Genomic DNA, 17,497 nt, shown 5'->3' with positions numbered 1-17,497 from the left:
ATTATTGTCCCTTTTTGAATAACTTTGATAACTGAAATCCAGCACTTATCTTATGAAACAACATATCAAATATCTGGAATACATTTATCTGTCTATATATAATGCTGATGACAGTTATCCATGCTTTAAATCTTTTATTAAATATTTCAACTTTGGGTTCTACATCACTTTACCAGATTTGTGGTTTTTTTTCTTACAAGTGACTTATTTTGCATGATTAATTCATGAGCATAGTTAAAATGCAATAGTTGTTAGGATCAACACCTGGTTATTCCTTTAGATAACGTCATTAAAGTTAAATGAAATTAATGTGATAGGATAATTTTGATTTACAAAATGGGAATTTTATATGACTCAATCTGAAACATGTTTATAGTATCCAATTTACTTGTCTCATTAAATAAAGCCTATATCTCTGACTTAAAAAACTTTTTTTCTTTAGAGTAACTTCATAAGGAGTATTAAAATATTAAATTAAGTAAAATTCTGCTTTAAAACACTTAAAATTTGTGATGCAATATCTATTAGGGACATTAAAAATAAAATTTCATGCTGGTATAAACAAAATTCTAGTATTAAAACTGTACTTAATTAAAAAGTACTATGAAGAATGAATAACCAAAAACATCAATTCTTAGTAATTAAGGCAATTCTGTAGATTAAACACACAAAAATGAGACTCAAACTCATTAATATTGCTTTATATATTTTTTATACCCAAGTATTTGTAAAACATATTACGGGTAGTTTAATAATCTCTTAGGAAAATGTTCAATTGTGATAATACTTGACAGCTAGATTGGTTGTTTAATGCATGGATTTCTCAGTATATAAATGCAACACATCAAACCTAAAAACGTACCTCATTGTATACAGCAGAGTGCCGTCGTCCTGGATTCGAAGCAGCTTATTTGGCATTGTCATATTATGAGCTACTGATTTTTTCCCATTGTGAAAGAAGGTATCTGGAGTCCATATTTTACTAGCCATTAAATTGTTAAGTCGAAGGATGTTCATAGGACCTTTAAATTTTAAACGTTCATCTTTCCATCTTTGTCGAAAGAAAACATCTATTGTATATTCCTAAAATATAAAAATATAAAAATAGCATTCCTTTAGAAATATATTTAGATACAGAACACTGTAAAATTCCAATTAAAGTAATATTCTAAATACTTTAAAAGTGAGCTATAGCGAGAAAAGTAAATTTTGAATCAGGAAGATCACTCTTTTAGCTTATTGATACATGCGGTCACTTACAGTGGGATCAAGTCTGCGTATTTATACAATTAGCTCCATGTTCTTGTGAAAAGCAAAATAAATTTACTTTATCTGGCCTCTTTCCCTTTGACAAGGTCTCAGCCAAACTGCTTTACAGTTTAGAATTGCTTGGAGAGGGGATACGCTTGGGCAGGGTCTGAGGAGATTGTTTTAAAGTAGTTAATTTCAAGAAAAAATGAGCAGACAGCCTTCCTACTAGCAATAAACAAACCAACAAACAAAAATATTTTAAAGACCCCAAAAGAAAGAAGAAACAACAGTTAAACACACTGTCAGATCTGTATGTCTACATTTCTTGTTGCCAAAGAAACTGTAGAATCTATTTCTTTTTTAATCCTAAAAAAATGGTGAGATAGCATATCATTAGCAAGAATGTGTTAGGGGATGATGATTTCAATAAACTTTAAGTATCCTGATAATTTATAAAGTACTTGTATTACAACTAATTTTTGCAAATAAACTCCCTCATGTTAAAATGTATTTTTTAAATTATGTGTATAAATTTAAAGGGTACAAGTGTAGCTTTCTTACATGGATACATTGTACAGTGGTGAATTCTGGGCTTTTAGTGGATGGCGTACATTGTACTCATTAAGTAATTTTTCATTGCTCACAATCTTCCTCCCTTCACCCTTTTAGGTCTCCAATGACTATTATTCCACATTCTATGTCTATATATGTACACGTTACTTAGCTCCCACTTGTAAGTGAGAACGTGGTATTTGACTTTCTGTGGCTGGCCTCCAATTCCATTTATTTTGATGCAAAAGACACTATTCATTCTTTTTTATGGCTGAAAAGTATTGTACTGTGTGTTGGGGGGGAGTTATATATCACATTTTCTTTATCCAATCATCCTTTGCTGGATACTTAGGTTGATTCCATTTCTTTGCTACTGTGAATAATGTTGCAATAAACATGAGTACCAGTATCTTTTTCATATAACGATTTCTTTTCCTTTAGGTACATACCTGGTAGTGGGATTGAGGGATAGGAATGTTAGTTCTATTTTTAGTTATCTGAGAAATCCCCATACTCTTTTCCATAGAGGTTCTGCTATTTTATATTCCCACCAACAGTGTATAAATGTTCCCTTTTCTCTCTCTACATCCTCCCCAACATCTGCTGTTTTTTGACTTTTTAATAATAGCCATTTTGACTGGTGCAAGATGATATCTCATTGTGGTTTTAATTTGCATTTATCTGATGATTAAAAAGGTTGAGCATTTTTTCCTATGCTTGTTAGTTATTTGTATATCTTATTTTGAAAAATTTACTTTAAAATATTTGTACAGACCAGTAAGTCATTAATTCCTCTATCTTTATTCTCTAAAACTTTAGCTTGGCTAAACCTCCCTTCCTCTTTCTGTCTCTTTCTAGCTCTCTATCTCTTTATCTCTGTCTCTATCTTTCTTAAAAGAATTTATACATTTTGGATGAGATATACAATTCACAAATGTGATTAATATTTAAAATCTATTAAACGTTAAAATTTTTGTCAATATGTTTGTGTAAAACTTACATTATAAACAATTAAAATGTTCAATCACACACCTGAGACTGGAAATTCAGAAACCATCCTGTGAGCACAAAACCACAGTCACTGCATCTTTCAACATAAACTCTGCAGTAATTGGCAATTTCACTAAACTAAAATTATATTTGTATAAAAGGACAGATTAAAAATATCATATACTTATGAAATGGCAAATCATTTGTACAAATCTGAATCAAGTAAATGGTTCCCAATCATCCCTCAAAAATTGAATCAATGATGATACCAAATGTCAGCCACAGGTAATGGAGTACGAGTAGGAAATGGACAGGGGCTCTGGGCTGATAATCCTCAGGGGCAATCCCCAGAATCTAACCTACGCTCATTCTTTGTGGTGTAGTTATTTTTTTTAATGTTTAATTAATTTTATCTAAATGGAACTAAAAAAAAAAACTGGATTAAGAAATGAGTCTCTGCACTATGATAGGTTTCTATGGAAGTATTTCCACCTGGGATCCCTCAAGTCTCGGCCTAACATGAATACACATGATTTACTTTTTCAGGCAAACTGAACACATTTTAAAACTTTTTATAGAACTTCAAATGCTATTTTCCATTTCTGTAAAATGAGGTTATGTATTACCTGTTTTCAGAAGCTATTGGTATGGCAATGATTTCCTAGAGACCCACTGCATAGGAAATACTTACAGTTTACAAAAAGAAAGTTCCAGGTGATCTCGTTTAAAAATTGTTTCCAGAAACACTCTTTGTCTTGGAGCATTCAGTGTCCCAAGCATTCCCTGCGAATCTATCCAACACGGCCTGTGTCTTTTTCTCCCACCCCCACCACGCAAACTCATGTCATTCTCTAAGCAATGTTAACAATTCCCACTCGTTGCCATTCCTCAAATAGAGCAAGTTCTCCACTTGCCCCAGACCCTTGAACACCTGGCAAGAACACAGCCAGCTCTCTTTGTGTCTCTATAAAGCTCTCTGTTCCTGCAAGATCACCTATTGTTCTATCACTAGTTGGGAGACAGAGGCGCGATCATGTTATTGCTACTCGGTTTCCCAACTAGCTTACAGATCTTCAAGAAAGGGACCCTGGCTTTCATTTGTGTTTTATTTTACTTTGTTTTAAGACAGATGCCAGACAATAAAGAATATTCCAAACACCTTGAACCTATCCCTAGCAGAAATGTCATCACTCATATTATTAAAGTCCTCCCTCTTCTGTTCGTCCCTCTCAATCATGGTTCCCTACTCCCTAAGGACATAATTACCTCGAATTTGGTATTTATCACAGAGGTGAGGGGAAGCTTGCCCTTTCCCCTGAAAGTTTGCTGAAAGATCAATTCACAATTAGGGCAGATTAATAAGAGAAAGGTTTATTTACCGTGCGCATGGGGAGAATCACAGAGTGATTACCCAAATTCCCAATGAAGTGCAGATATTTTTGTATCTGTCTTTTTGGAGGGGAGAGGCAGAAATGAGGAGTACAGGTAATTCTGTTTAGGGGGTTAAAAGGTTGCTAAAGGGTTGCTAGGGAGGATGAATGGATGGGGGAAACAGATTGACTTTTAAATTAACCTGAGGGACAGGTATTATGTTTTAAATGATTTGGGCCAGGTCTGGTTGCATTCTGCAATGTATTGAGATAACAGGGAGAGAAAGGATCAACTACATAATCCATCAGAGAATACACAAACTACTACAGTGCAAATTTCATAAGAAACAAGCAACAAAAAACCCCACAAGGATGTATCAACACGCAGTTATACCCTGTGGCCTATATACAGCAGAAGTGAGACCAACTGCTGCGTGTGACCAAAGGGTTGAAGAATCCATACACTCCAAGATTTCAAAAATTCATTCCAGGAAATCTAATCCAACTTCCCCCTTTTATAGCTGGGGTCATAGAGAAGTTCAGTGAATTTCCTGTTTCCATGCTTATTAGGGGCAAAACACAAACAAGGATGCAGTTTTCAGTTAAATGTTTTTACCACCACTAAAAATCTCCATTTAAACAGTAAACTTATTAAGTGTTATTTCCATAATTTTTCCTGCAAACAAGGAAATCACTCTCTATAAACCATAACATAGCTTATTATATAAACATGATTTTCAGGACATATTAATTTAATCAAGACATCATATTCTTTACTGCCTGACAACATTAATTATAAGTCAATACTTGTAGCCAATTTCTAAAGAAATTTTATGTATTCACTAAAACACAACTAAATTGCAGGACTGTCTTGGAGTAATTTCTCATTTACTTTTATATTCGAAGTTTATTTAAAAGTATCAAAATTTATTTTATTATACTCTTTTTGCTAATAAAGGCTGGTTTCCCTGAATAAATTCCAATCAGTGGATTTCTTCTATAATGAAGAAAAATATAGTTTCTGAAACAGATATGCAGCAATTAAAGAAACAACACCTTGGAATACACAAGAATAGTTAAGCTCAAACATTTTCAGTTCGTACTCAAAGGGGGCTAGACAACAAATTTAGCTCAGTATTTGCATTGCAAAAATTGCAAAATAGTGAGAAACTTCAGAACAGATTAGCAAACCGTCAGTAAACATAATTAGTACAAAATCATAATGTCCTATTATACAAAGAACCTCTAACAAACAAATCACAGGACAACACGGCTACTGCACATTCCAACTACTATGAAGGTAAGATGTTTAGGTTTTCTCTTTGAAATAGGAGCCAGGCAAGTTTCACTAACAAAATAGAAACTGATGCCGAAGATTTATATTCTGATAGTACATTATTAAATTATATCTAATAAAAGTATTCAAAATGATTAGTAGTTTTATGTAGATATAATTTATGCCATTTAAAATTCATAAAAACCTTATATATGCAAAATTATCCCCATTTTACAGTAGGGAAATACTTCAGAAGCAATATTTGTTTTAAAAAAAAAAAAAGAGAGAGCACATGCCAAAATTTGACCTCAAATTCTGTGCTTCCAAACACCATGTTCTTTTGATTATACCATACATAAAACAATCCTTCAGGGCAGGATATGAGAGTGAAATTTTCTCCTTTTGTAGACAAATATATGCAACTCATAGATTATAGAAGGTTACAGGAAGAACTAAGTTGCAGGGTAGACATTGGAGTTTTAAGATTTCTAGAAAGGATAGTCTCTTCAATACATGGTGTTGGAAAAGCTGGATAGCCACATGCAAAATGATTATACTGGATGCTTATCTTATCGAATACCCAAAAAGCAACTCAGAACAGATTAATGACCTAAATGTAAGACCTCAAACTATAAAGCACCTAAAAGAAAACATAGCGGGAAAGCTCTTTGACATGATCTTGGCAATGATATTTTTTGGAATACCACACCAAACGCTCAGAAAACAAAAGCAAAAATAACCAAGTGGTACTATATCAAACTAAAGCAGTTCTGGACAGCAAAGAAAACAATCAATAAGATGAAAAGGCAGTCTATAGATTGGGAGAAAATACTTGCAAACCACATACCTGATAAGATAGGTATCCAAATATATCCAAAATACATAAGGAACTCACACAACTCAATAGCAAAAAACCAAATAACCTGATTAGAATTGGGCAAAGGACGAGTAGACATGTCTCAGAGAAAAAGATATAAAAATGGTCAAGTATATGAAAAAGTGTTCTAATCACTAATCATCAGGGAAATAGAAATAAAAACCAAAATAAGCTATCACCTCACACCTATTAGGATGGTTATCATGAAAAAGATAAGAGATAAAACGTGTTGGTCAGGGTGTGGAGAAGGGAATCCTTGTACACTGTTGGTGGGTATGTAAATAGGTGCAGCCGTTACAGAAAACAGTGTGGATGTTGCTCAAAAAATTAAAAACAGAACTACCGTATGACCCAGCAATCCCTCTGCTGAGTACAGAGCCAAGGGAAACGAAGTCATCACCCCATGAAGACATATCCTCTCTCATGTCACTGCAGCATTATTCACAGCAGCCGTATCTACAGAAACAACCTGAGTGTCTGTTCCGTTGTGAATAAATGGATAAAGCAATTGTGGTATACACATAAAAACGAATATTATTCAGCCTTTAAAAAGGCGGCGACCCTGACGTTTGTGAGAACATGGATGAACCTGGAGGTCATTATGCCAAGTAGAATAGGCCAGACACAGAAAGAAAAGTACTGTAATCTCTCTCCTATATGTGAAATCTGAAAAAAAGAAAGAAAATTGAACACACAGATACAGAGAGTAAAATGGTAGCAGTTACCAGGAGTGGGGCAAGAAAAGGGAGGAAACAGTGAAATGTCAACCAAAGGGTTTAGAATTGCAGACACGCAGGATGAGTAAGTCTAGAGATCTAAGGTGCAACATGAGAACTACAATTATACTATTATTGTATACTGGAAATTTAAGTGTTCTTACTGCAAGAAAAAAAAAAAAGTAACTATGCAAGATAATGGATATGTTTATTTGCTTTACCATGGTAACTATTTCATTATGTGTAAGTATACCAAAATATGATGTTGTACACCTTAAATATATACAATAAAAATTCTTCTTTCCACATTTAAAACAGACTCAAATACAAGATGAAAAGATACCAAGAATAACATATTTGAGTAATAAGAAGTAGATGTTAAAAGCATGGGCTCTAAAGTCAGGTGGATCAGGGTCCCTGACCTTGAGCAGTTTAGTTCATCTTTCTCATCATCAGTCGACTTATCTGTAAAATGGTGGTAAGAATAAAACTTATGTCCTAAGTTTTATTGGAAGGATGAGTTGCGATACTATGTGTAAGGTTCTTAGAAAACGGTTTGCACACCAAGGAAAGGAGGCTGGCATAAATCACGTTCAAAGGGTACTTCTCCCTCTCCCCCTACTCAACAAAAGGGGGGCCTGACAGGGGAGGGACACCCAGTAGTAAAGGTCAGAAAGCAGTGCCAGGGGCAGGAGCTGGGTAGGGATGCCACCAGAGAATAAGTCTCCTGTGTTTTTGGTAACTGTAATAAAGAGCTCACCGAGTAGAAAGCATAACCGTGCCCCATGAAAGAGCAAGCACTTATCTACCAACCACACAAATGCCACTGATTGCCAGGAGAGAGCGACCAATAGAACCAGGTAGTAGGAAGATGCTCGCTGCTGCTTCTCTCTCCCTTCCCCTTGCTTCAACTTTGAAAGACCAAGAAAGAGGAGAGGAAGAGTAGATCTGTCCTGTCGCCAAGGTACGTCCCTTAGCTGTGAACCAGGCTGGGGAAAGGAAAGATCATCATCTAAACGGCGTAAGAGATTCATGTTTAAATTGAACTGGGCAGGACTCTTGAAGCCACGGGATGCACTGAGGCATTGCCAAGATGTGGGGAAGGGAATTCCGAAGAATAAATGTTGCTGAACTTGGTCGGTTGAATTTCTAAAGCCCTTGGGATGAAGTCCAAACACTCACAGCCTCCAAGGACACGCACTGATCTCTTCCTCCCTACCTCTCTAGCCTTGTCTAGAGCAATCCCCACCACACAGGCGCGCGCGCACACACACACACACACACACACAACTCTATGCTGCGGCAGCAATGCCACGTGTCAGGCTCCATCTGACTGTACCAACTCACGGATCTCTGCTGGAGTCACTCTTCGCTCCCCGCTTTCTACAACGGGACAACTTTTACTCCACACTGAGAACAAGGACTATGATTACCATCTTCGATGTTGTGACACCGGCATTCAAAAACACCTGCTTGGAACATAGGAAATAGGTAATACTTAGTCCATGAGTGGAGGAGGGGAGTGGTTGGAAATTAACTGCAGTCACAAAGATTCTGAGCAGCAAGGTCTCTAACGGGACATAAGGAGAAAGGCATCAGCAGCGGCAGACAGAAGAAAAGCTCTCAGACGCCGCGTGGCAAACGGCCACTGCACATACTATCCTAACCCTTAAATTCGCAGATGTGAGGCTATCTTGTGTGTGTGTCTGCATGGGTGTGTCTATGTAACTGCATTCAACTCATCACAGCAGGCTTTTGTTCTGTGCAATTGCTGTATTTTGAAGAATGTCAACACATACCAAAAAAAAAAAAAAAAAAAGCCATGCAGTCAGTCCCCTGGTAACATAAACGGACTATGTGTTACGGTTTTATCTGGGCTCACCCCACAGCTTTTGGGGAGCAATTAGCTGTCATGTCCATCATGCTCTGGCTCTGAGTACTTTTCTAGCCTCATCTCCCCCCGAAGCCCTAAGAGTATTCCAGGCTCCCGTTATATCGAACTTTCACATTTCACTGAACTCTACAAGCTCTTTCAATCTGTGCTAGCACGTTCTTTTTCCAATTTATAGCTGGCCGACCCGTAACTGTCCTCCTCAGCTATCTTCTCTTCCCAGAAACCTTCCCAAACCCTATACGTACCACCCATATCCCCTCTGAGACCATATTAATCCATAAATACTACAACAAAAGCATGATCACACTGTTTAAAAGGAATAATTTTTCTGAGCTTTCTTCTCCTACCCTGTGAGCAACTTGAGGGCTACACTTATATACTTCAGCTCCCGACAATTTGACTGGCACAGAGCATGGACTTAGTCAATTGTATTGAAATGAACAGCCATGGCCATGCCTTCCAGCAGGGCAGCCTGTGGTAAAGAAGACAGACATGTGAAGCTTTGCATCATCCTGTGTGCAATGTCATAAAAAAGTACGACGACTGGGTGGCGGAACTGCCTCCTCGGAGTAATCTAAAAAGAAATCAGAGAAAACAGAATTTGAGCTTGGCCTTGAATAAATAAAAAAGATCTTCAGTTGGCGAAGGAGGAGGGAAGCATAACAAGAACGGGAAAAACATGTGCAAGGCCAGAGAGTTGTTAAAGATAATGACATGTTCCGAGAACAGTGAGAAGTTCAATGCCATCTTTAAAAATAACAGCCTCCCTGATAGTTATAATGCTGCACAGCCAACTGCCCTCTGTCTCGCCTCCTCTCCGCCACACTACTAAAAAATGTTGCCTCCACGCTTTCTCCACTTCCTCACCTCCCACATGCCTCCCCCCCGCTGCAATCTGGTTGCTTTTCCCACAATCAGAAAATACCTCTGTTCTTAATCTAATGACTTATTTAAACCCCTTCCTTGGCTTTCCCATAATATATGACACAGTTGTTCTCTCCCTACTTTTGCAAGACTCTCCTGCACTGGAATTCTTAAAACCACATTCTCCCGGTGTTGTGGGGAAACCCTTGGGAAAATCCCCATCATAGGATCTAAGACTTTTCCACACCTGCCAACAAGCTACATGGAGTGATAGCTCCTGGAAAATGTATGAGAGCAACACCAACGGATAAGATCTACTATTCTTAATCTAAGCATGCAACTTCTGTACGGCTCTCCCAAAGAGACAGGCCACACACTTGAAACCTAGGAAAAGAACATGCAACCTCTGTAATTTTTATTGTAAATATCGCTTCATGGTCAGAAATCATGTTTGTTATTCAGTTTATACAAATGAATGGGGAGGATGACAGGAAATTCCATTCTGTGTCCTTAGGAAAGCAAGAGAACTATGACCGGAACTACTAAGTTCTCACAACCCTCCTCCTCTAGGAAGGTAATCGATGGAGTCAAACTACTTTTATCTGCTCTCTTTTCTAGAACCGTTTCCCCACTCCCTACATGAGGTTTTGCTGTGGGCAAAACCTATGGTTTCATCTCATTACCGAATGGGCCACACCACCCCTACCCACAAAATACCGTCTTTGTAGATGCCTGTGGTGCAGATGTCTGACTGCACGTCACTCCATCTGATACGGACTAAAAGGCAGTGGTCTCTGACTTTTCCTCTAAAGGATCAAAGCACAGCTTAGGTCAGAGAAGGCAATCAGCCTTCATTTCAGCAGACATTCATGGTTGCTTCTTCTATGTATCTCCTACGATCTTTTTTTATCCTCTTTCTGTCCTTTAAATATTGGTGTTCTAGAATTTCTACGAAAGTTTGATGACCATTTCACTCTAATCTCTTTCTTTCTACAATTGTAATATGCATGTCTGTGGTTTCAACTACCATCAGACAGCACCCAAACTATCTCCCCTCTAAGTCCCTCTGCTGAGCTTCCGATCTATGTCTGCTACCTAGATGCCTCCAACTAAACAGACTCGAACTCAACATGTGCAAAACAAATATTCATTCCCCAAGCAACAAAACACACAAAATTTTCCTCCTCTGTTCTGCATCCCAGGGAATGGTACCACTATCCAACCAAGACCCTAAGCCTTCGTCCTGTACTTCTTCATCAACCCCTGCATCCCACAGATCACAAAGAACTTTCACATATTTTCAGTTCTCTCCATCTTTAGTACCACTACTGTGGGCCAATCCACAATCATCTGTTTCCTGGAATACAACAGCTTTCTAAATAGTTTTTCCTTTCTTCATCCTCTAATATAAATTATTGGGTTGCACAAAATCTGACACTGTCACATGGCCCGTGCCTTCCCCCAAGCCCCCACCAATCTAAGAATGGATTTTTGCTGCTCTTCACATAAAGTCATATATCTTAAGCTATTAAAATGCAGACTGTCATGCCCCACAAACTAGTAATTATGAGTCCACAGATTTTAGGTAGGGTCCCGGGAAACAACTGCTTTGACAAATACTTCAGGTGATTCCAATGCAGGTGTTTATAAAACAAACTTTGTGGAACATTATTATAAATTCTAGTAGGGTGCCAAAAAATATTTGATAAATGAATGAATGTTCCAAGTCTAGTTCCTAACTTTCCAAAATATCAGTAACGTTCTAGTAACCAGCTTTTTACATGCCAGCTCTGAAGGAAGTAAACATTATTAGCTTACTTTTCATCAATGGTGTTTGCCATATTTGTCACGGGTCTTCTTAGCTAGCTACATTTACAAATGACAACCTCTGATAAAAGATAACAGATTAAGTGCAGTGCCAATTCTCGACCAGATATTAAGGTCTAATAACTTTCTAAAGCTTGTTATGATGTTAACTACTGAACTATGTAATATTCCAATAGCTTCTGAAGATTGTAAGAGATAATGCACTCTGTTTTTATAGAGGGAGGAAAGTATTACCCAAAGGGACCCATATAGTCAATAAACCAAGCTCATATTGGTCAGACTGCCTGCTTCTTAGCAGCCTAATGGGAAACTCTGGATGAGAAATCTCAGGATTACTCTGAAGTTTCCATTGTTCAAGCTCTAACCCTAACACTTAGCAAGAGACGACCATTTGCACTGAGATTCTTAGTATAGGCTTTGGTGCAATAATTGGTAGCTATAACATTTATGCCTGAAGAATATACACACACAGTGAAAATGTTTACTAACATAGGAAAAGAAATCCTGTATAGAAACCAAAGAAAAAAGAAAAAAAAAAACAACAAGAGTTCGAAATTGCCAACATACATACACCTACTACAAACTGTGAATTGTCAGCTACTAGTACATTCCAAAGTTTAATTACCTTTCTTCTTACTTATGAATTTTTTAAATGTTGAAATAAAAGATTTTTAACTTAATTGCAGACACTGTAATTAGAATCTTTAATTATAATTTATATCTACAACCTTCTTTGGACAATTACACTGGCTAATCGTTACAAGATAGCAGTGTATGTATGTGTGTGTGTGTCTGTGTATGTGTGTTCTTTTGGTTCTTAATTCTTTTCGCTATGCTGCTTTCTTCTCTCAGGCTAATGTCACAACAAATCTATATCACGGGCCTGAACAGGAGAACTTAGCAGTTTAAGTTTTGCTATTGAGTATACACAATACATTAAAATAAGAGTGTATCAACTAAGCTACTAAAAATAAATTTATTCTTTACTTTTTTCCCATTAACAAATTGCTTCTGTAAGACATTAACTAGATATTTCCATATCTGCTTTGACTTATAGTTAATAAGATGGCTGTGTTTTCTTTTCCCGTAAAGATATATGTATTTTTTTCTATTTAGGATGCCACAGACAAGTTTCATTTCTTGACCTGGCCATCCATACTAAACAAAAATTAAAACTTTGCCTCATTTAATTGTCTTGCTTTCCATTAAAAGCAATATCAAGATTGAAATAATTCCTTTTGATCACCATGAAGACAAAATTGTTTCTCTTTATAAAATGTATATATGGTTTTATTTTTAATTTTTTTATTTTTATTTATTTTTGAGAGAGGGTCACACTCTGTCACCAAGACTGGAATGCAGTAGTGTGATCATAGCTCACTATAGCCTTGAACCCCTGGGCTCAAGCTATCCTCCTGCCTCAGCTTTCTGAGTAGCTAGGACTGCAGGCACATGCCACCACACCCAGCTGATGTTTTTATTTTTTTCTAGAAACAGAGTCATGCTGCATTGTCCAGGCTGGTCTCCAACTCCTCGCCTCAAGTGATCCTCCCACCTCGACCTCCCAAAGCACTGGGATTACAGGCATGAGCCACAGCACCCGGCTGTATATATGTCTTTTATTTGAGCGCCATCTTCCCTAGTAGACTTACATGTGAATAAATGTGTGTCTGTTTGTGTTACATGTATATATAGATTATTCAAATTTAATTTTCCCCATTTCATTTTTCTTCCATAGATTGAGACAAATACCAAAGAGTACTTACTGGTTGAGTTATCAAACTATTCCTGGTCCTCACACTACATCCCCCCTGCATTACACACTATCGTGTACACCAGCCGTCAGCGTATTGCCCCTCAAGTCCAAATCACCTTCCTTTCCTTTCCTTTGTGCTGCAGGAGATGGACCACGTTCCTGTGGCAGCAGCATCCTTCCAGTGAGGGCTGGATTCACTGGCCTTGAGGGGCAAGGACACTCTTCCAAGTCCTCGGTTTCTTTCTGGCCTGTGACACTGCACTTCTGGAAGCAGATGCTCTGTCTGCATTTGCAAATTCTGTATTGCTTGGACTCTTCTTTTACCTTTTTAAATTATTCTTTAACCACTTTTGACTAGTTAATAATTCTTTATATTAGATTTTCCCTGTTCAAATTACTGTTAGGGGTTCTGTCCTTTAAGTAACCTCTGATGATATAGTATGTTCCCACTTGGTGGTTTTGTGATTAATTAGACTTCCTCCACTGGTAAGGCTGAGTACAGGAGATCATCAAAGATGGAAATAAAGTAGGAAATCTGACATGACCAGAGAAATCACTGGATTTTTTTTTAGGCTGGGTGCATTAATGGAAATGTATCATTAGGGAAAATGTCTAGAGCCTTCAAGCCTTTCAAGAGCTTATGGAGAAGTTGAATATGAATTTCGTTTTTGAGAATATATCTATATTTGGGGAGTTCACTTGCTCAAGACTTCTTGGGTGTAGCTCTGGGTCATGGTCCTCAAACTTGGCTGAGAATAAACCTCTTTATTTAAAAAAAGAAAGAATATATCTATATATGGATGTGTACACACACACACAAGGACTCTGAAATATAAAAAGAAAACTAAAAAATCAAAATGAGTGTTTTGTTATTTAAATGTTGTCAACTGCAATTCCACTCAACTCAATTCAACCTATAGTCGGGAATGTGAGTGCATTTTAATGTTTATTATAATTTATGTAGGGTTCCCTAAAATAAGAAAGTATATCTTGATCTTGCTAGTTTAATTTAAGTTTTTGGGTTCAATTCACTAATGATACCAAAGTGTTTTTAGTTCAATTCAGATATGAAGGAGTTCATTTAAATTTGCTCTATTGCTAATGACTGCATGTCACACGCCAGCTATTGACTTCTAAAACACGTTAGTGATCTCAAAGAGTGGTTTGAACAAGAAGAGGTAGAGGATTAGTCTAACTCATTGTCACTGCTGGAAAATAAATGACTTCATACATTTTGCCAAAAATGTATGACCTAGATTTGTCTAAAATCCCCAAATACCAAACAAGTCTTGCTAGAAATATACGTGTTTATTTGTATGTAAGTATATATGTGCATATTTTTATTTATATTTTTAGGTAAAATCATTTTGCCAAAAAAGAATAAAAATTTCAATGCAGTAACTGTTAATACTATTCACAACATGAAAAAAATCTACATTGAAAATATACTAGGCCGGCTGTTAATACTATTCACAACATGAAAAAAATCTACATTGAAAATATACTAGGCCGGGCGAGGTGGCTCATGCCTGTAATCCTAGCACTCTGGGAGGCCGAGGTGGGCGGATCGTTTGAGCTCAGGAGTTCGAGACCAGCCTGAGCAAGACCGAGACCCCATTTCTACTAAAAAAGAGAAAGAAATTATATAGACAGCTAAAAATATATATAGAAAAAATTAGCCGGGCATGGTGGCGCATGCCTGTAGTCCCAGCTACTCGGGAGGCTGAGACAGGACGATCCCTTGAGCTCAGGAGTTTGAGGTTGCTGTGAGCTAGGCTGACGCCACAGCACTCACTCTACCCTGGGCAACGGAGTGAGACTCTGTCTCAAAGAAAAAAAAAAAAGAAAAGAAAAGAAAAGAAAATATACTAATATTTTGGGGTCCTATATCGCTTGCCTTTGTGTTTTGGCTGGTAATAGACACAAAGGTAGTCATGTAAGAGTCATCATTTACATAATATTCTGCTAGTTTTTCGATGTAGCACTTGAAAAAATTCTGACTGTATTTGATCCTACATAGAAGTTAGGTGATCATTCTTACTGTGTCTCTCTAACATTTGGGAGCATTTATTAAGACGAGCTACACTAAGACAAACAGTATTTACTAAAACGAGATTATCTTTACACCCAACCCATAACGTTGAGAATACACACTCTTGCTAAATATGTCTCTGCCATCTTTCAAGGTCCTGTCCACTTATGTTGACTGTGGAAAAAAGCAGATTAACATTTCAGGTCAAAATACAGCATAATGCAAGGGGGAAGGGAGGTTTATGTTGAAGAGTGAGACTTTTCTCGTTCCAGAATTGTACCTAAGACCCAGAGTTGAAAGGGAGAAAAAAAAAGCACCTAAATCTTCGCATTCTAATTTGAAAGCACTTTAAAGATCTGCCTGTATCAACTACCTCACCAAAGGTGACGATCAGCCTCCACCCCACGTGTTAGGGAGACAGCGGGGGATTCCGGATCTCCTGGGAACAAAAGCGGGTGTCGCTGCCACACACACCCCCACCCCACCCCCACTCACCCCCCCACCCCACCCCACCCCCACTCACCCCCCCACCCCACCCCCACTCACCCCCACCCCACCCCCCACTCACACCCCCACCCCACCCCCCACTCACACCCCCACCCCACCCCACCCCCACTCACACCCCACCCCACCCCCCACACACACCCCACCCCACCCCCACTCACACCCCCACCCCACCCCCACACACACCCCCACCCCACCCCACCCCCACTCACACCCCACACACACTCCACCCCACCCCCACACACCCCCAACTGCCAAACAGGCTTTCCAGAGGCTCACGGGAGATCCGCATGCGCAGTAAGACCCAGGTCATATGCAGCTCCCACCTGTCCAATCACAGAGTCTCTACGGTGACCTCTGAACCACAAGGGAAGTCCCAATCCGGGCACTATCAACAAGACGCAGACCCAGACCGTAACCAGGCCCTTTTTTGGGCCCTTCCAGTTGCTCTGGCTTTGCTGCGACATGGGTCTGGCTGTCATCTGTGCCGCATGCGTCACGCTTTCCAAGCCTGTACCTTGCTCTTGCCCCGTGAGCCTCTCTCCTCTCCCCCGCAAACCTCACTCTCCCGCGGGCCTAACTGTGGCGCGTCTGGTCGTTCTCTGGCCATCAGCACCGGGAACCGACATTTCAGACGCAGGCCTGACCCGCGCGGTGCCGAGACTCGATGCTCCTCTCTGGGCGAGCCCTGTCCCTTCCCACCTCCGCTCCCCTGCTGCACCCTCGCTATCTCCGCGGCCGGAAACCTGAGCACCGCGTCCAACACCCGCTTCCATACGAGAAAAGGGCTGTGAGGTCAGAGAAATGGCTGCGAGGGAAGAAAAGGATTGTTTTATGATCAAAGGGTCCTTTCGACCTCCTAATGGAAACGTGGACAAGCGCAGATAAATTGGCAGATCATGTGTACGAGAGCCAGCAAAAAGGAAATACTTTTTGTTTTGTTTGTTTATCCAGGTGGGGAATCTCCAAACTGGTACGCTTTCCCCTTAGGTTATCAGAGAAATGACATGTGGGGGACAACTGGGCAAAAAAGAGACCGTGGCATCTCTTCTGATTCTCACTGTTGGACCGTGTAAGGACGACAGATCGCTCAAGACCTACGAGGCCCTGGAGGGACAGATGCCGGAGAGGTGACTGAGAGGATGAGCCACCAACTTGGCAGAGAGGTAGCCTGGGACCAGGGACACTCCCATCAGGAGAATACAAAGGCAGGCAGGCAACAGCCGAGAGATGGGGCAGATCTGACAAGGTGTTAATGAACAAAATGTTATTTCAACAAAAGTTTCTATTACAGAGCACTACAGTTAACAGTAGAAATGGAGGACTGATTTATTAAAATTTTTATGCTTAATCAAGAAGTATCTTTGGTGATTCTAGCCCATCAGTTTCTAACACACCAAACCGATTTCTCTCTCCTATCCATCTCATTTTAAAGAAAAATAAATATTAATAACACTAGTTCCATGGAATCCAAGAGTATCAGCATTCTCATTTTCTCTGGATTGATTTATACATGTGTACTAAGTATGCAGATTATATGTACATGGATGTAGATAGTATGACAAGGCACTCACCTTGCTCAATGCCA

General features: G+C 38.9%; 1 protein-coding gene across 4 annotated transcripts in view; it reads right to left on the bottom strand.

Moving 5' to 3' along the window:
* GABRA2 (gamma-aminobutyric acid type A receptor subunit alpha2) overlaps positions 1 to 17,497 on the bottom strand; it is a 123,472-nt gene that overhangs the window by 45,866 nt on the left and 60,109 nt on the right. For all 4 annotated transcript variants that reach the window (XM_069457308.1, XM_069457306.1, XM_069457305.1 and 1 more), the window contains one exon: positions 863 to 1,083. In XM_069457308.1, the coding sequence (XP_069313409.1) occupies positions 863 to 1,083 (221 nt within the window). The remainder of the gene's footprint in view (positions 1 to 862; positions 1,084 to 17,497) is intronic.

Source organism: Eulemur rufifrons, chromosome 24 (genome assembly GCF_041146395.1).
Source record: "Eulemur rufifrons isolate Redbay chromosome 24, OSU_ERuf_1, whole genome shotgun sequence".
In the NCBI taxonomy this organism is placed as follows: Eukaryota; Metazoa; Chordata; class Mammalia; order Primates; family Lemuridae; genus Eulemur; species Eulemur rufifrons.
Note: the sequence above shows the minus strand (reverse complement) of the source record. Positions and strands in the feature narration are given on the sequence as shown.